The sequence below is a fragment of the Haemaphysalis longicornis genome, unplaced genomic scaffold (genome assembly GCF_048455015.1).
Source record: "Haemaphysalis longicornis isolate Haplotype H1 unplaced genomic scaffold, Haemaphysalis longicornis Haplotype H1 scaffold_12, whole genome shotgun sequence".
NCBI classification, from domain to species: Eukaryota; Metazoa; Arthropoda; class Arachnida; order Ixodida; family Ixodidae; genus Haemaphysalis; species Haemaphysalis longicornis.
In genome coordinates this window covers 115,366,031-115,385,389 of record NW_027526225.1, presented here as the reverse complement: position 1 = coordinate 115,385,389, position 19,359 = coordinate 115,366,031, and the positions used below count along the sequence as shown (strand labels likewise).

At 45.9% G+C, this 19,359-nt stretch overlaps 2 protein-coding genes across 3 annotated transcripts in view; one reads left to right on the top strand and one right to left on the bottom strand.

Annotated features, from left to right (window-relative positions):
- The window catches only part of LOC144163320 (uncharacterized), a 1,889-nt gene extending 1,629 nt beyond the window's left edge, over positions 1-260 (top strand). For both annotated transcript variants that reach the window (XM_077694249.1, XM_077694248.1), the window contains exons 4-5: positions 1-68; positions 129-260. The exon at positions 1-68 is cut by the window's left edge and continues 65 nt beyond it. In XM_077694249.1, the coding sequence (XP_077550375.1) occupies positions 1-68; positions 129-195 (135 nt within the window). In that variant the 3' untranslated portion in view covers positions 196-260. The remainder of the gene's footprint in view (positions 69-128) is intronic.
- The window catches only part of LOC144161805 (uncharacterized), a 53,247-nt gene extending 35,636 nt beyond the window's left edge, over positions 1-17,611 (bottom strand). The window contains exons 1-9 of the mRNA XM_077692403.1: positions 17,444-17,611; positions 16,382-16,493; positions 13,883-14,008; positions 11,702-11,796; positions 11,265-11,304; positions 8,668-8,705; positions 5,743-5,941; positions 5,427-5,587; positions 3,402-3,417 (exon numbers count right to left, since the gene is read on the bottom strand). Of these exons, the coding sequence (XP_077548529.1) occupies positions 3,402-3,417; positions 5,427-5,587; positions 5,743-5,941; positions 8,668-8,705; positions 11,265-11,304; positions 11,702-11,796; positions 13,883-14,008; positions 16,382-16,389 (683 nt within the window). The 5' untranslated portion in view covers positions 16,390-16,493; positions 17,444-17,611. The remainder of the gene's footprint in view (positions 1-3,401; positions 3,418-5,426; positions 5,588-5,742; positions 5,942-8,667; positions 8,706-11,264; positions 11,305-11,701; positions 11,797-13,882; positions 14,009-16,381; positions 16,494-17,443) is intronic.
- Between the last annotated feature and the right edge of the window lie 1,748 nt (positions 17,612-19,359).

The following is a 19,359-nucleotide window of genomic DNA, read 5'->3' as shown; positions in this document are numbered from 1 at the left end:
AATGCCGTTCGAGTCGAGCTGTACATGGCTGCGCCTTTCTTGAAATCATTAAACCCTGTTTGCAATCGGTAAGGAATGGTGATCTCCCTAAACGTAACATTTTTAACGTGATTTGCCTCTTGGTGCAGACCGCCTCCTATCTATGCGTCCTGGTTACCACCTTGGAGGACGGTGCCGTCATCGAGCCTTCACTGATGCCGTTCGAGTCGAGCTGTCCGTCGCTGCGCCTGTCTTGGAAGTAAACCCTGTTCGAAACCGCAGTACTGCCTTTGTCGTTTGTACACAGTCGATGCGGCTCGCTGGCTCTGTCGGCTCGAGCGACATCAAGTACTGTGTCGGTCTCTTGTATCTCGTTTCGAACAGTATTTTAGCAAATCCTAGTTGTCATAATGGCGCTCATTAAAGTTGGGAGAGAAAAAAAAAGGGAATAAGTCCGCACTCCTAGTGAGCATAATTCAAAAAATGATTCGCTAGGAGTGCGGTTAGGGACACCCCTTGACCCCGTGTTAACGTCGCACCGTTGGCATGAAGCGAAGTTCTTACTCGGGTACTTTGTTCTCTGGCTGGTGTAAAAGTGTTCATTCTAGGCAACGTGTCCTCCCAGGATTTGGCCCCGGACTGCGAAAAAGGTAAACGGACTGTTGTGTGTAACTTGTACAGGGGAGTTCGGCGTAGCCGCCGGCAAAGTGGCGTGCGGACAGAAGTCTGCCCGTTCTTGTCGTCACTCGTAGAGTTGTGTGTAATACTCGCCGTACTGTTTAGTTTTCTCATGGGCTCTAACAGCACCAATTTGTGTCCAGATAAACCATGGCGTGCCATACCAGAGTGTTATCAGATGTAGCTGCTCAAATATTAGCGATTCAGTATCGACAAGTGTTGTACGTAAATGTGCAGTGAAGGGCTCGATTATGCATGGTGGCAATGCGAAAAACTGTCGCAAAGCGCATCCGTGACGCTAAGCCCCAAGCAGATCGTCACAGAGGAGCTGTAGCAGCCCTGCCAGAGTGGTGCATTACCTGTGCGAAGGATGTGAGCCTGTGGGGAACCCCGACTGAGTTTTCACCCCCAGGGGGGCGTTTGCTTCAAACTCACCGGAAATAAACAGTGTGCGCGCGTTCCGGTGTTCGTAGTGATGGCGGCGTCAGTGTCTGTTGACGCTGCAAAGAGTCAAAAGACGTTTGGTTATGTCTCCCGCCTACTTGCTTGGCCAGCGGGCTCCTTCATCTCCAAAGCAAGTGTGCCCTGACAGAGAATATATTTCCTTCGTGGTCAATAAAAATGCATAAAATGATTCCCGATTGTTGTCTTCCCTTGCTCCACTCACCAAAGCGTTCAGCACTAATCAGAGGCACCGAAAGCACAGCGGCAAACAAATAATGTTCACATGTTGCCCATATTTCGCTTCAAACCAGAGGAGTCCTATTCGACGATAGAAATACATGTACTGAATTAAGTAAAGAAACAGTAATGTGATAACAGACCAAGTAAAAGAAATGAAAGAGGTCGCCAGTTTATGTTCGCAGATCTGTCAGTCCGCTCTGGGTACAAACCCCTGCGCGCTCGCGCCGCGGGCTCTGGCTCGGGCCCGGGTGCGGATCTGTCAGTCCGCAGCGCGAGCCCGCGGCGCGAGCGCACAGGGGTTTGTAACGAGAGCGGACTGACAGATCTGCGAAAAAAATGAACATAAACTGGCGACCACCTGCAGCCGCTCTTCTAGCGGGGAGGGCATTCCTGGTCTGGCAACCATGGTAGCTCCGCAAAAAAAAAATTTTCCCGTCATTTTTTTGCGGGGCTACCATGGTTGCCAGACCAGGAATGCCCTCCCCGCTAGAAGAGCGGCTGCAGGTGGTCGCCAGTTTATGTTCATTTTTTTCGCAGATCTGTCAGTCCGCTCTGGGTACAAACCCCTGCGCGCTCGCACCGCGGGCTCGCGCTGCGGACTGACAGATCCGCACCCGGGCCCGAGCCAGAGCACGCGGCGCGAGCGCGCAGGGGTTTGTACCCAGAGCGGACTGGGTACAAAAAAATGAACATAAACTGGCGACCACCTGCAGCCGCTCTTTTAGCGGGGAGGGCATTCCTGGTCTGGAAACCATGGTAGCCCCACAAAAAAAAATAGCGGGAAAACTTTTTCAACTCAGCCCGCATGCAGTCTTTGCCTCAACGGGCGCTTTCGAACCATTCCGGCGGCGCCGAAAAGGGCAAGGAAGGCGCCAAGAGGCACGATTTGCGTCGCCGTTATCAGGAAAATCTTTTGCTGATAAGGGGGGTATTTTCAAGCATTCTTTAGCACAACTTTTCACTCGAAGGTGTAACCATGGTGTAACATTAGGCTGCGCGAAAAGGTGTAAACTTTGACTCCCTTGAGGGTGTACGTGCTGACTCTCTTTTGCAGGGCTATATCTACACCCTTTGAGGGAAAAAAGTTTCGCTGAAAAGACCGCCCTTATCAGCAAAAGATTTTCTTGATAACGGCGACGCAAATCGTGCCTCTTAGAGCCTTTCTTGCGCCTTTTGGTGCCTTCAGAATGGTTAGACAACGCCCGTTCAGGCCAAAGATTTTCGGGACGCTCAAAATATACGCCCCTTCACATCCACAAGCCTGCGAATCTGTAATTAGCCACGCATTACCGAGTTTCGCGTAATTAATTAACGGAGACAGTAATTTAGAAATCCGCGGACCTTTCAGCAAACTTGCCGTGTTTTGACCATAGTGCACAATACTTCGGCTCGAAGGGTGAGAACTTTCATGTTATCGGGCATATCTTTTGCTGATAAAGGGGGTCTTTTCAAGCGTTCTTTAGTTAAGCTTTTCACTGGAACTGTGGAAGTATAAGCCCCGCAGAAGGGTGTCAGTCCTTGCACCCGAGAGAGAAAGAGAGAGAGAGAAATATGTTTATTGGAGAGGTTTGCCTAGGAAAGTCGGAATTTGCTCCCTTGCGTGCAGCGTAATGTTAGAACTTTTGAGGGAAACGTTCACATCACGTGTGTAAGTTTTCTCTTCGACGTGAGTTTTTATGTGATCTTATTTATTCGTATTCAGAAATCTTAGTGAGTGAGGGTTTGTTCTAAAGCGTTGTTTCCCATCCAAATTCCCCTTTATATTCATATTTTTAATTGTTTCTTTTCAAATCTGTACATGCACGCCACTGTGCTCAAGCTGGCGTGGCCAGCGAGCTCAGGAGCCTTGATAGAGGCAGAAAATATTTAGAAAACTCTTTTATTTTCGCAATTGAAGCAAGGAGTATGAGTGACATGGCGAGATGCTACGACGTCTTGTTTTGGCGGCGTGAAGGATTGCAAGCTTGTACAGAACACGGGCAGCCTTGGACGCGCTTCGGGTTTGGAACTTCAAAGAGGTGTCCTGACTTGTCGGTCGAACAAGGCCAGCGCGCTGAAGCCAAGTGAATGCAACATCTGAAAAAAAAGAACAAGAAGAAAAAGCCAAAGTTACACATATGCAGCAGTCAGGAACGGAAGCAGCTTCGGGCTGGCGACCCGGTTTATTACACCTCCATAGTAGGGAAGGGAGCAGGCCGATAAGCATCCTTAGGCACCACAGATTACATGAAATTAGGTTTATAGACTTTCAGTCATGCTTCTACGAGGTCGCGGCTTCGATTCCCGGCCGCGGCGGCCGCTTTTCTGATGGAGGAGAAAAGCAAAAACACCCGTGTGTACGAGATTTCGGCGCACGTTAGGCGCACGTTAAAAAAAATGGCAGCATCTCAACTCCGTGGATAATGGCGAGGGTGCGGAGTACGGGGACCGTGACATCCAAGTTGCACCCCGAGTGAAATCCGATTTGCGCCCCGACCGTCATTCGATTTTAGTCACTTTTCCTCCGCTTGCCGCGGTTTCGTATTCGGGGAAGCTCGTTGTCTTCGTAGACGTTAGCAGCAGCGTGACGCGTTTTACGTTCGTTTCCGTCCATGGCGGGAAGAGGGTATGGGATTTTCAGAACCCGCTTACATACGCGGTGCGCCGCGGCGCCATCTCGTGTTTCCGCGTAGCGCCATTTAGCGTAGTTCCATGCAGTCACTGTGTATTAACACTTGATCACAACCTGACTACATCGGTGCTTTTGCGCGTTTTCTCGTATGGACACCAGGCCATTCTTCCTTCGAGGGAAACAAGGCGGCACACGCCGCTGCCCGCGCTCTTACATTCCGGGCGTTTTCGTCGACGGAAGAGGACCTTTCCGAACCTTCCATCTATCCGCCAGTCTCTCCCCGATACACTGAAATCATTATCACCAACTGCGGCTTCAATACCCTCCTCCTCACCCATCCCTCAGCACACAGGCGGCTCGCATTTGGCGTCGACTGCAGACCAACACATTCTACAACACCACGATACTCCACTACATCTCTCCCTCCACTTACCCCTATACAACTGCCCTTCTTGCACCGTCCCAAACACTACCTACCACCTGGTGTGGGAATGCCCCTACGCGCCAAACCCCCTCCCTTCCCCATCCCCTGAGCAGTAGGAGCGCGAGCTGGCCAGCTCACGGTGCGAGGACCAAGAACGCCTCATCACTCGCGCCCAAGCAGCTGCGCTAGCTCGCGGCAATCTAGACTGAGAAAGCCACCCACTTTTATGCGCAATAAATGTTTTCCAATCCAATCCAATCTCGTTGCTAGATTATGTTAGTGCCTGTTTTCGAGTGTTTTGGAGTGCTCTTGTACACTTTTAGATAGTTTCCGCACAGATTTTCACTAAATGGTGGTGTGCGCACGGTTGACGCGGACGGACATTGGGAGGTCCTAAGGTACTCCGCACCCTTACAGGCGAGGGAGTAAGCCGTTTTGCTTTCGGGTACTAACTCACGGTCGTAGCTCAATGGATAAGACGACTGACACTACCTCTGTCTGGTCTACCAAACACAGGCTCGAATCCTGCCGGTGCCTGTGTGATCTTTTTGGGATTTTAAATGTTACGCGCACGGAAGCGGACGGACATTCAGAGGTCCTAAGGTGCTACGCACCTAAAAAACGCGCCTCGTCGCCTGCGTTGAGTCGGCGCGTTAAGCGATACAATCAATCAAGCTTTACAGCGCAGGGTATACAGAGCAACACTTCGCCTTCCAGCTAACCCCTCTACAATACGCGTACTCTCAACTGGCACCGTTAACACGATCCCCCAGCCCCTCGAAGACCACCGCCTTAGCCAACTTGCTTGTCTATCCAGAACCCCCTAAGGTTCGTTCCTCCTGCATTAACTGAACCTCACTGCTCCACTTCGACAAGGCCACTGAATTCTCATATGGATGACTTTTGAAATGCACGCTGGCTTTCTCTCATGCTACCTTTTACGGCCCTTACGAACGAATTTCTTATGTCATTAGGTAAGTTGACTTTCGAAATACGGGGTTGGTGAGCCTCACTACGTTGGAACTGGAGCGCACCAAAGGAGCATCGTACCTATGCGCCTCCTGGACAACGTCGAGAAGGCAGAGAGGGGGCCAGCTGGCAGGCGCCTCTGCAGCATCCCAGGAGGCTGTTGATGCGACGACCAAGCGCCCAGCCTCGCGTGCAGGGCCTTCGCATATCGCAGTCCAAGTCTGACGCCCACGATGGAGAGCCTGTGTGTGCATGGTAACCACAGAGAGGTGTTCTACGTAAGCTTTGCCATTGCCGCAACAGTGCCGCAAATGGCTATGAACCAGCCCATCTGGTCCACAACGCGCACATCTCACAGGGAGTGAACCAGCTGCTGGCAAGGGCAGGGGGTACTCACACCAATGAGCCCTCTCCATTACCAGGCATGTACGGGCTACCAGCACTATCTTCTGGGCCGAGCAGTGAAAAGCCCTCGCCTAGGGCAAGCACCTGCGCTGCTCCCGATCCGACACGTCCGCACATGGGGCTCTCCAGGCGCAGAACCTTTGCCCGAAACAGGCAGCAGGCACGCCCAGCTCCAAGCCCTCCAGGCGGCCCTGCGACATGTATATATAGAGCGACTTCAGGTGAACCACGGTGTACCCGATTGTGACCAGCCCACGTCCCCGGGACTATCGCCATACCTCGACTCCGAAGGTAACCCATGAGAAAATGTAACTGGTCCCAGGTGGTGTATGGTTAAATTCCCATTTGGGCCCAGCTGGTCCTTGCTGGTCCCAACTGGTACCAGCTAGTTCCAGCTGGGAATTTAACCATAAAACAGTGGTACCAACTACTATTTTCTCTTGGGAAGGTCACAGTTCTGCAGCAAGAATGAGATTTTTTCATTTAGTTGTTCTTGTCCCAAATGCAAAAGAAAATTTTTGGCATATAAGCATTCTACGCCCGTACAGCAGCTTCCAGTGTAAGGCCAATGGAGCTCATTCTGTGCAGTCTGCATCGAATTTATGCACTTACGTTATAACATAATTTACGTTACTTTAGCCTCTCGTTTCCTTTTAAGATAAGACCTGCACTACAAATATATGTGTAGCGCAGGTGCTTTGCTAAAAAAAACGGCAGGCTATGAATCATGCATACAAGAAGCGTTATATTGCTAGCAATAATTTCAGAAAATACCAACCATAAACACACAGATATAAGCAGAAGAACAGCGCTGTTAATGGCGAAAATTACATGAACATGGCAGGATTACCCCTCACGCAAAGTGGAATAATTCAGCCATCGGTATTTGTCAAGCCATGCCAGTTGTGATTTCCGTTTCTGTTTTGAGTCTAACGCAGCCCATCTCGTAGCTTCTATCAGAGCTCTGAGCGAACATAAGAAGCTGGTCGACATTTCAGTACAGCCCAAATGTCGAGTCTGCTGTACTGAGCTCTCTCTTGGGGTTCTGAAATAGTTGCATTATTCTTTGTCAAGTATTCAATGCTTCCTGCATAAATGCCCTATAGCCTACATGAAGGCTCGTACTAACAGTAACTTTTCTGGGGCGGCCATCCCTTTAAGTGTAAGAACCACTCCTGGATATGGCATAGCAAGCCACTGCTAAGTTCATTATTCAATACCATACCAAACATTAAATTTAGCAAGAAAAAATAATAACACAAAGACGGCGGTGTGTGACCATGCTCTTGCGGTTAGGCATGTCCTGTGCAAGTCAAGCAAAATCTTGCCACATTTGGAATTATGTCGTAAGATCTGAGGAAGGAATCATAATAAGGTTCTACCAGTTTGGTTTCAAACATTAATGAAATGAGAAACTTTTTAGCGCACTCGTGCACTGCCACTGTTCAGCCGCATACAGACTGCCGGTTTAGTCTTTACAGTGTAAGAGCATGGACGGTTTTGGAATGTATAGGGCGCACAAGAATTTTGTAGTTTTCGTTAGTGACACGGGAAATGGAAATTAAGTTGGGAAGCTCCTTATTCCACCAAAAAACAGAGCATTGGACAGTCGTACAGACCCAGCATGACCTTTGGGCATGATGCGACGCTCGAAACAAGTCAGCATTTTGTTTCCCGGAGTGCACCAAGAAAACATGCGTAATGGTATGGTCACGCATACATAAATGCTACAGACTACCACGCTTCAGCATGAAATGGACAGTAATGACACAGTTAAAGTATTCCATTGGATAACAGAGGCCCTGATGTTCAAACTGAAGCATGGCTACAGGATACAACATGATAGACACAGAAGAGGCTACAACATGATAGAGTGGCTTAAACTTGCAGAGTTGATAGTTTCTCTGTCATTTTGGTTACTGAAGTAACGCTGACGATTGCTCAAAATTTCCTTCATGTGACATTTTAGAATGTATACGTAACCGTTGTGGATCCAGGCAGAATTACATCAGCGCGCGTGTGGGTGATGTGATGCACACACATTTGGGGGTGGTCTAGACCACCAGCAAGATTGGAGCGTCCACCAATCTTGCTGGCGGACGCTCCAGCAAGATTGTGTTTTGCGTGTGACCGCCTGCGTGTATCCGGCTCGGCGGAATATCATGCCGGGAATTGTGTGGGAGCGGCTCGTCTCAGTGACAACGTCGCGCCTATTCATCGACCTCATACGGAAAGAATTGGCACGGCGACAGCTGGACACTGCCGGTTTCAACGAAGAGCTCATTCGGTCACTGGAAGCCCACATTCGGCAGCAGCATGAAGCTAGCCCCCCGGTTGAAGCGAGCTGTAAAACATTTTCCCGTAACTTTACGGTAACAATGACCGCTAACTCTTGATGCTGGCAAGTATCCATCAAACGAAAAAAACACTACTGAAGCTGTAGTTGCAAGCGACGGCACAATTACCGTAAGGCCAGTGCAACGGTGAGAAGCCGTACCACACAAGTACAATTGTGAAGCCGTACTTGAACCTCACGGCAAAAGTTCCATACCAGCATTTACAAGTGCCATGCCGTAGAACTAGCCTACGGAAACACCACCGTGGATGGACATGTACGGTTTCAGAGGCGTTACTCTTAGTTACGCCAATGTTCTGGTATCAAAAGTTAATGGTTGTTTTTACCATAAATTTAAGTGGTTTGTCATGCGGAGAAAAACACAGAAACAATCGCAACTTGAAAAGAAAAGACGGTATGCAAGTGCTAATGTGCAACCCATTTCTTTTACTGCCAGCAAATTCATAACTCCATATTCGCAGCAAAATAAACGAGTTGGTAGTCAACACTTGTACTGACACTTTCTTTTCACATTGCTATCGTTTTTGTGCTATATCACACCACAATGCTCAGAAAACGTACCTGGCATCCAGCTTATGGGAGTTTTCTGTATTTGTGTGCTTGAAAAGAGTAAACAAGACAAAAATATTTTCGATGACTATATTGCAACAGACAAATATCAAATACAATTCTCATCTTCAAACTATGCGGATGGCTGCAAAAAATAACATTTAATTGACACACCACAAATTACAAAATAGAAATTAACCCTCCAAAAATATGATGTGGCTCCCTTTGTGTATGTAATTGCTGCCATTTTTCCTTGAAGTGAAAATGAAAATCCTGAACAACACAAAACATTTATTCACGATTAGCAGTACTGCTCGGAGTCCATACTAAGGCACGCATTTATGCCATATATTAAATCAGCGAACTGACCTTTACCGGAATGTAAAATTTCGAAGTGGGACAGCTGGGTGTGATTTTAGGATTGTGCAAGAAAATAAACAATGTTCGGTTGCAATGCCAACAATGCAAGTCAAATGATTAAGCAGCCGTGTAAATACTGTTTAAAATATGATCACAAAAGAGCAATAAACTGGTGTCCTGAAAAAAAAAATAAAAGGGCTATATCAAACAGCACTTCACGCTATCTAGAACAGTAAATAGAAGACTCAAAAGCTATACAGAATAAGTTGCCGCAAATTTTGGAACAGAAAGTTGGCTTGTCAACATTTTGCAAACAAATTGGTCCTGGTAAGGGTTCTATCAGCGAAACATTGCCAATCTAGTGTTTAAAAAATATACAGCTTGAGTTACAAAGTCTTACAAACCAAGCTACTCACTTCTAGCACACGCTACTTTTTTTTTCTTTCAAATTACGCAGCAGGCCTATATTTTTCAGTGAATAATTTTTAATTGCTGGGCAGGACTGCATAATACTTACTCTCCATTGATGTACCATTCAGAGTGCATCGAATGGAATGGCCTTCCACAACACATCATTCACGCACAAATTGTGCAACTTCAAAGCTGCCACATAGCCATTCCTGTACCAATTTTTCTAGCTCAATGTCTTTTCTTATGTTAGTTCGAATCACATACTTTTATGTTTACTTTGGATGTGGTTTTTTTGAACCTTTGTACCTGTGGGCCTTTGTACTTGTGTGTGCTCTCTGTAGGCCTTCTGTAACATTTTGTACTTCACTCCCCTACTGTGGAAGACGGTGAAAATGAACATCTCAGGTAAAAAGAAGTGCCTACAAAGACAGGCACGTCAGTGAGTTAATGCAGGTAGTCCTACTTAAGATATTGCGTTTAACATCCCCTGCATAGGTGGAAAATTCCCCGCAGCTTTTGGTCAGTAAGTGTTTGTTTTTGCGCAGTGAGGGGTCGATTGCACAATCAAAGCAGAGTGGAGGAAAGGGAGTGTGGGTAAAGTAATTTAGTTCACAATCTAATCCTTTCACAACCAACAGAATGCTAAATAACATCAGCTGTATTTGGCAATTAGTTGTTTTTTCGTTCCTTGAAAAAACAACTTTCTTTTTTCACTTGTAATGGTTGTTTTTGTACTTAAGAATACAGCAGTGTTTTTAATTGGGTTCTAGTGATTGAACGACACGGATGTTTTCCTAGCCCTCTAAGCCATATTTTCAAAACTTCGACAGATACCCATAAAAAGCAGGTGAAGAAGTAGAGCTGGTTCGTAACTTCCAAAGCTTTCCAGTTCAGAGAAGCTCAGAATTAAACAAAAAAAGTTTGAAGTAGGAGAGTCAAACTGTTTGTGGTCCTGTAGACCAATGGGTCACAAATACAGGTACTGAAAGTCATTCAAGGGGTCTGAGCAGCCTACTCGGCAAAGTGAACACACCACTCCTCACACAAAGCGCAACAGCATTTTGTTGCCTTTACCTTGTCAAACACAATGTTGATGCAAAAAGTTGTCCTCACAAATTATTCCCAGTTCATAGGTCCCTTTGCACAGCTCAGCCTCTGCATAAAAGTACATGAAACATGAAACCTAAAGCACAGGTAACAAGTGCCATACTCTTTCATAAACAACATATATTACGTACTGCCGCACCAAATAATTGAGTTACTATGCAGCCACAATCGATTTTCTTCCTGAAAACCGACTTCAGACAAATACATTTCATTACTATTGAAGAGTTATTAAGAAAATTGCTTTCACAAGCCCCTAGACGGCACAATAACCAATATAGTTTTAACAGAAAAGAAATCCGTGCACTCATACATACACTGCTCAGAATGTCTAAACGAAACGGATGTGTTTACAGACAATAACCAAACCTCTTGGAAATGAGATCTGAGATATCTAGTGATCGCACAGTTCATAGTCTAAGAAGCAAGCATTTAAACACCAGAGTGTTCAAAAGAAGTAAACATGGTTTTAAGAAGCAGGAGCGGGTAAAGCAGCATGCTTGATCAACCACCCTCTCTGCACTATCCTTTGGCTATTGATGAACTCCTGCACATGCAGGTACAGCGTTATTCAGCTGAAAATAGCCACAGCTACCCTGCAGTGCACAGCAATATTGTTTAGCCTTGTAAGTGTGCTATGCATGAGATAATAGCAGCACATTTTTTCTCCCTATCATCATCGTGTGGAGTGTTTCTCGGAGTTACACTTTTTATATCCCTTTTGCCATACTCACCAAAATGTTGCAAGTAAATCATGCGAGCATGTTGCCAGGGCTGGCTTCAACATGCAAGTAAATAGAAAAAATACAATCTTCAAAGTGCCATCAAGTATTGGCAAGCATATTTGACACAGCACTTACAAGTGCAAACATCATGCAGCTTTGTTAACAGTGAGAACACAAAAAGCTGCAGTTATGCCGTATTTTTACCACACATGATAAAGCATTCCAGCGCTGACATGTAAATGCGGTTCTTTCTGCACCAAATAAATTCACACGTGTATGTGCTAGGGTGAGCAGAAAATCAAAGGCTGGTGCGAAAAGGGTGACTGATTAAACCTATTGCCAAGTTTGGCACCATGCTCCACGGGACTTGTTTGACAGTCTCAAACATCTTGGGGCTGTTTCACAGGTCCAAAGGAAGAACGTGAACAAAACAAGCGTTGACTCACCACTTGTCAGTGAACCAGTTGCTAGTCGGTTGCTTGTTTTGTCTACCTTTTCATGCCTGCCTTTTTCTGTAGTGGCCAGGATGACTACACCTGCACTGAAACAGACAAGCTTCTGTATCCCATTTGCATGAAATAAAAAGTTGGCCAAAACTTTTTATTGGGAAACACAAATAGTGCATATCCTTCACAAACAATCCTCTCGCTTTTTACCAAGCAACCAAATAGAGTTGATTGTAACCTTGTAGTTCAAGCTTGTCCAAATGCACGTGCTCATCATGTTCGGTGCTCGTGTTGGCAGGGCGAGTCAAAATCTTCATCTTTTGTTTTCATTGTGCTTCTGGCTTGCCTCTCTTCAAACACTCTTTAAACCGTGGCAGCGAATTTTTGTTTTATTTACGTTGTATCATGCTGCCCACGAGTCTCGTTCCGGTTATGTTCTGCTTTTAACTTGCCTTTCTTCCTTGCCAATATTTAGCCCATTTTTTATTTCCTGAAAAGCTAATCTAATGATGAAGTCTTCATTAAAATACACTAATTCTCGTTTGAAAACTTGTGTTGGTATATTGTTGTCAAGGCTGCATGTGTAAAAAGCAATTTTTACATGACCTGTAGCATCAGTGGTAGTAATTCAGAAAACTTTTGCTTATATACACATCATCTTCACTCCCGCTATAAAAAGCCACATCATGTCACTAGTGTTGCTTAGCACTAGCAAAAAACGACCAACGACGAAAAAGGTTGATTTGAATCCTGGGAGCGCTCGCTTACTAGCCAAATAACATACACCTCTCCATCTAACGACAATGATGGTGGAAAACGAAGCTTTCTTGTGACGGATATTTGGTTGGTGTCTGAGTTTGGACTTTAACACGCAGACGGTTTGGACTTCAGATTGCAGTTCCTTTGACTTTTGGCCCTTTGAGATCTGATTTCACATGACAAAAGCTTTGCGTTCAACCAGCGCCGTTTTTACATGGTGGGGTGCCGTATTTTTCAAATTTTGCACGTCCATGCATCCCTCTCCAAATTCAAATGGCTTCAACACTATCAAAATGGAGCAGTCAGATAGACGCTGGCTTCATAACATGAGAGATCCAGGTAGGATTCCAGGCACAGGAAGCATTTTTTTCTACTTCATGCACGATAATTCGTCATCTATAAAGTTGGCTTTCTTGCGAGTGTTTTCACGTTACTCCATCGTTGAAAACGCTGAAGCTTCGCTTTAAAAAAGCTACGCATTAAAAACACCAATGACTTGGGTTCACTTATGAGGGCTGTGCAGACCACCCAAATGGCTTTTTGTGTCTGTATACACAGACAACTATGCGGTTGTCATTCCCATTGTTTGTCTATGTCCGCTGTCATGTCTTGTGCAGTTGTAACAAGTTGGCAAACACGTGAAGCCCAACAATACGCTTTAAGTAATACAGATATCCACTGGACCACTGGTGTACGGTGGGGACAGACTTACCGGCACTGTACAAAGTACTGATCATTATTTTGTTGTAAGCTACACACTACGCATCTGCAGCTTCAACATTTTCTCTCTCTCAATTATGATCAGCTATTTTACAATGCCTTTAAGAAAACAATACAAAAAATAATGAGAATGCACGGTTATGCTCACATCTTAAAGTTCAACTATATCAAATTTATGGAGGCTACCCTTATGCTCACATCTTGAAGTTCAACTATACCAAACGTATACGTTACCCAAAAATTTACTGCTAGTAGGCGTACAAAACCAAAGTTCAGGTAATACTGGGTTAAATTTTCTTGTGGAACTCCAATAAGGTTATTTTAGTTCAGATCTCCTGTTCAGAGTTCAGAGTTCAGAGTTCAGATCTCCTGTGTTTTCTCGTCCCTCTGTCCTGTGTTTTGTACTTCGGAAATGAACATGTTCAACTGCATTCGGCTAGTTTAATCAAGTCAACTCTAAACAGTCTAAAAAAACCGCAACTAAGACACACAAACCACGGTTGTTACACACTACATGGAAGTCCCCATAAAAGAGTTCTGCTCAATTTTTTTTAAAGAAGCACTGAGCCTAATATTTCCAAGGTGGGGCTATGCTGTGCACGTAGAGATCTGTCTAGGAAGTTTGAACAGCAATGGGTACGGATAACGCATGTTAAGTCCTATGCATAGTTTCCACATCAGAAAAGAGTATGGAACACTTACCAACATATCCAGTGCCATGTTGTGTTGTGGGCTTGGCAGCATGAACTGCTCCTGTCGGGCCATATGCACGATGTAGTACAGAGTGAGGGGACGTCAAGGTACTGTGCTTGTGTGTGGCCAGCCAACCTGCATCAAAAAGGGTCACGCACAAAGCACTGCCGTTTTAGAGAATTCAAAGCAGATATGTCTCCAGGCCTACAGAGGTTTAGTCCTATCATACATCGGATATTTAGGCCCTCTTTCACTAGTGCATTGAATGAAGATTTACATAGCACATATTTTCCCATTTTTACCTCTTTTCCTGCATATGCAGGTTAGTTTTTGCTCATAGTTCCATTGCACGCAACAACCTGTAGCTGAAACTACCCGCACCATTCCATGGCTAGCTAGAACTAGAACTATGTTGCTGGCTCCATCACGCACTGTGCAGAAGTGATGTCTTGTAGATCAGTCAACCCTGGCCCAAAACTGTGATGCCACTATGGTTGGCTCATCGTGGTAACCCGTCGGGCTGGCTTCAATAAAGCCAAACTGGCGCAACTAAAAAAAGCTCTGCAAAAGAATGTCAACGATGAGTAAATTATTTCCCCCATGATTAACTGATTAATGGGGGCACAATTAATGCTCCCACAATCGCTAGGTCCCAATAGCACCGAAAAAAGACAACAAAAATTTTGTTCCTGCATTTTTTAGTTTAAAATTTCAAGTTTTCATTACGTGCACAGCAATAGTAATAGTACTCGTCAAACAATACCAAGCAATCAAACTTTACATGCCCACAGAATAGTCATCAGCCACAAACATATACGTTAAAGTTGTCTTTTTCTCTACCGTTCGTGCTGTTATACGAGCAGTCAAATGTGCACTGGCATACAGATTGAGTATAAACTGTTTACAATAAACATTCCGTAGTGAAACCCTATCAGTCTTAATAATGAGAGCAATAAATTCTTCAAGTGAATTTACAGAGCCAACTTTTGCTCGAAAAAGTTTTCTGGAAAAAGGAAATGTTACTAGGCACAGTGGCACTTGGAAAACATAACCAAACAGCAAAAAGATTGGACATAAGCTCTCGATTGCAGGAGCACAGGACAAGAGCACGTGTTAATTTTGAGCCGTTCATTATCACAAAGAACGTATCATCATCAGCCTACTCGGGTCCACAGCAGGACGAAGGCCTCTCCTATTGACTTTCAACCCCTCCTGCCCTGCCCTGCTACAGTACACAGTCTATCCCCGAATTAATATAATCCCTCCACCAGCTTATGGCCTTCCCCTTCTTGTTGACCAATCTATTCGTATCCGCTGTTACCCTAATTGTTTACCACTTGTCGGTTCATCTCAATAAATGGCCAGCCCAAGTGTAGTTATTTTCTTTATTTGAACTTCTACTCTTGTTTCCTCTCTGATCCAGGTAGTGCGTTTCCTGTCCATGAGTGTTACTCCTAACATTTGCTCTATGGCCCGATGAGCAGACCTAAATGTGCTTTCTAGTTGTTCTGCAAGGCACCAAGTTTCAGCTCTGTATCATATGTCACCACCAGCAGTATATGTGCACAGAAATATTGCACAGGTGCACAAGTGCTTCCAATAAAACCAGGCATTTCGAAAAGGCATCACCCTTTTTTCCAACATGCCCAAGCCTATATGCAAGCAGAAGAAAAACTACTGCGCGTAAATTGTTGAATCGAAGTATACTTTTCCCTCTCTGCGTCACAAAAAGGAGTAACGATGTCACTCAGGAAACAGGCATTGGCCCACTTGGCTTTTCAACCTGTGTGGGGCATGCACTCACGACCAGCACTTCAATGAGGCTAGTATTCTTGGGCAAAACACACTAGCCAGCGCAAAAACTTATTAAAAGCTTTTATTTATGAACAGGTACTCAGGGCAGTACTCTTTAGTTCTATCTGTGTGAACTTCTTTCGTGCAGATTTAAGTTTATCATTATGCACATATGCTTGTGTTGGCAAGGGGTCTAATATACCTTTTTTATGCCTTTGTAAATTTAAACTGGGGTTTTACGTGGCCTATGAAGGGTGCCTATGGCCTATGAAGGGCCTATCTGGCCCTTCATAGGCATCTGGCCTATGAAGGGTGCAGTATTGGAGGGTTCTAGATTAATTCAAACCACCCAATGATTTTAATGAGCAGCAAGAGCTGCACACTTGAGCATTCTTTTTCTTTTTTGCTTTCATCCCAATATTTTCAGTGCGGCTGAAATTTCAAAATTTACGAAATTGTTGGCATCTATCGAGGTTGTGCAGCACATTTATGTCACCACAAATTTATAGTACACAAATACATTAAGTGTGCAATAAAGAAATGACAGTCAGCTCCTATCCTGTGCTTTTTCCATTGTAAGTCTACACTAACAATTTACGCTGTTACGCTGAGTCAGAATAGGATTTCCCGAAATGCCAAGTTCAGATTAGGGAAATTCTGTTCTGCATATAATAGCAAGGCTCATATAAACTGTAGAACAAATGTGTTACCCACTTTTTCATAGACTGAAAAACAGTCGGTGATGTGTGGTGAGGAAACAACCTTGGGCTTTGAAGTAGGCCTCACAAATAAGCCATCTTGAATGAGAGTTGCACCAGTCAGCAGCCTGCAACATGTAGGTTATTAGAAAAAGACAGGACAGGCACCAGAAGCGGGCTGTTTGCCTTAAACCGGCGAAATCCCACATGTTGTATGCCTCAGATCACCAAGGTGTGTTGTACCCTCTCGGCTAGAAAAGTATTTGGCTGGACGTGAACATTGACAAATATTTAACAACTATTTTTGAATAGTTTTACCAGGATCTCAGTTGTGAATAAACATTCGCGGTTCTGAAATCCGAGCCCGAGGCGCAACCAGCGCTGCTCAAAACTACTCTACCAGAGGTCCGACATGCATGCAGTTCGGATGTAGCGAACAAATTCGGGTTCCATGCACGTTGCTAATCCTAACATCTCATGTCAAAAAGTTCCGATTGCATGAGCGAGCCGTGCGGCCGGGCAGACTCGTTTCCAACACCGCAACCTCAATCGAAATGCAAAAAAACGTCCAGATAGCATTTTAATCCGACGTTGTACGCACGAAAATCACCCAATTTATTATTTTTATTGAAACTTGCACGGCAATCATTCCATTTATTGTGCACAGTTCTCGAGCCGTATTTTAAGACGAAAAAGCCAAGAACCAAACAAACCAACAGTGAATTACTAGGAGTACACGACGTGCTTTTACTGGGAGTCACTAGGAGTACACGACGTGCTTTTAATACCTATGCCGGTATTCGCACACCCGAGGTTCCCTCATTTCATTTGAAATCAAACCGTTCCGCTAGCAAAGTAGGGCACAACCACTTCAAAAACGGCCAGAAATTGTGCAACAATCGTTCTCGCGCGCACACACGTCACACCCGCGCACAAAAGTCACCCCTAAAATCTACGGAACGCTCAGAACGAGTCACTGAAAACGTTAGGGCTAACCACTTACGCGGACCAAAGTTAGCGAGCAACTCTCCTTCATTACATACATAACGCAAGAAAACGAGGTTGACTACTCACTTACCTTGACTTCTCGGCAGTATTCCTTCGTCCGGCAGGTAAATCCATGGCAGTAAAATCACCGAAACAACGAAAATTAAAGACGCGAATCTGCCCGTGTCGGTGCCGGCCAACGTTGGTGCCGGCGACTAGCTCGCGCAACGATACAGAGTGCAAATAGCTTCGCCGCGCAGCTGCTCCCATGTTCGTCCGAAAAAAAAACTAGTTCCTTAAATTACACTCGCTCTGATAAAAAACGCGTTGCAAAAAACTGTAGCTATCAACATAGATGCTCAATTGATTGGTAAATACAGATACTCGTTGCCAGTTATACACAATAAAAGGTTATTCATGGGGTTTTTGAAAAATACAGTAATTTTGGCGTCACTCGAGGTTACGGCAGGCGAGAACCTACGGTGAAATTGCGGCTGCAGTGCCGTGCCGGGCGCCGTAATTTTACGGTTTTTTCAAACAGTGAAGGCTTCTGCCTCGTCTGCCGCGGTGCCTTTGACGTTAGACCCAGCCACGAAACTTAGTCTTGCCAGACACAGCGCCAGAGACTGCCTGCAACATGATCCGTTGCCTTTGCCAGAGCAGCCGCCATAGCAAGTGTTAGTAGCCCAAACATTGCCCTTAAGAAGTGCCCCTGTCGCATGACACCGTCGCATCTGACGCGGTGTTCGCGCGCCATCACTCCAATATTCCATCGTCACGCTTCGCAGCCAGCCCACTCCCAGCCAGCACGCAGTTATAAAAGGTACAGTGGCCGAACACAGAGCTGTTTTTGCTTGCCACAGCGGTGATCTTAACCATATCACTGATATGAAGCTCCGTGTTTACCTGCTAGCGCGTTGCCCTACAGTCGGAGCTCATACCAGTACGATGCAGAAGGAAAGCAGTTCCTGAAAACTCAGGGGCCCCGAGTTATCCATGGCTTTCAAAGGGGAATGTAATGAGCTGCAATCAAAGCCATCATCCGCGCCTTGTTCATCGCAGCCAAGCAACCGCTAACTCTACAGCTTCTGTGCGAATTCAAAACCAGTGAAGGCCAGGAGCTTCCATTCAAACAGTACGGCTTCTGTGGCTCCCTCCGCTTCCTTCTGAGCCTCCCGGACGCCGTACGCTTGACGCGGGTGGGTGGCGAAACCAAGTTCTGTCAGGCCAGTTCTCACAAAGGAAGTCAAGCACATACAGAATTCCTTCAACAGCCAGAAAGAGTTCATACTGTCGGTGAACCACCTGCCAACTACTTTCAGCCCAGACAACAGCAAGCCCAGCATGCCGAAAACTTGAAAAAGTGAAAAACACTCGTGAGCCAGCCCCCTACAGGTTCCAAGCCCGTCAACAGCGCCAACCAGCCGCGACCTGTGCAGCAGCCAACGCCCAACTCGAGCCATCTGTGGTATCAGAAGAGACCAAGGACAACTTGTGCCGCACCTGGCTGACCACTTCGTGAGTGGCATCTATGTACTTCAGCTGGACAAAGCCCATGCCCGAAAGTTTGGCAGCAGCATCGACCATTCAGCATTTGGCTACCAAACGAGCAAGGACTTCCTGCGTAGGAATTGTGGCATACTGTGTGCCACATGCAGCTTCATTTGAGAGGGTGTCGGCAACCTCCTGTCCAAGGACAACTGGCACGCCTTTCACGAACCTCGAAGCCAAGGCTAAGGCCCTTACCACGCTTCAGTGTGCATGAAACTGCCAGTGCAAGGAAGCAGGACAGTGTAGACCCACCTCTGCAGTCAGTGCAGCCACAGCACAAACGGTACAATGCGCTTATTGGCTGTCTAGCCACCTAGATGGCTTGGTGCACGAGTGAAGCGTGCGGCAGTGTTTCGCCCGCGTGTATGTGTGTTGTGCCTGTTGTGGACAACTTGCGGATATTACTGTCCGCGAGACGTGGTCAACCAAAGTGGGGCGCGGTGCGAGCAGCCAGCC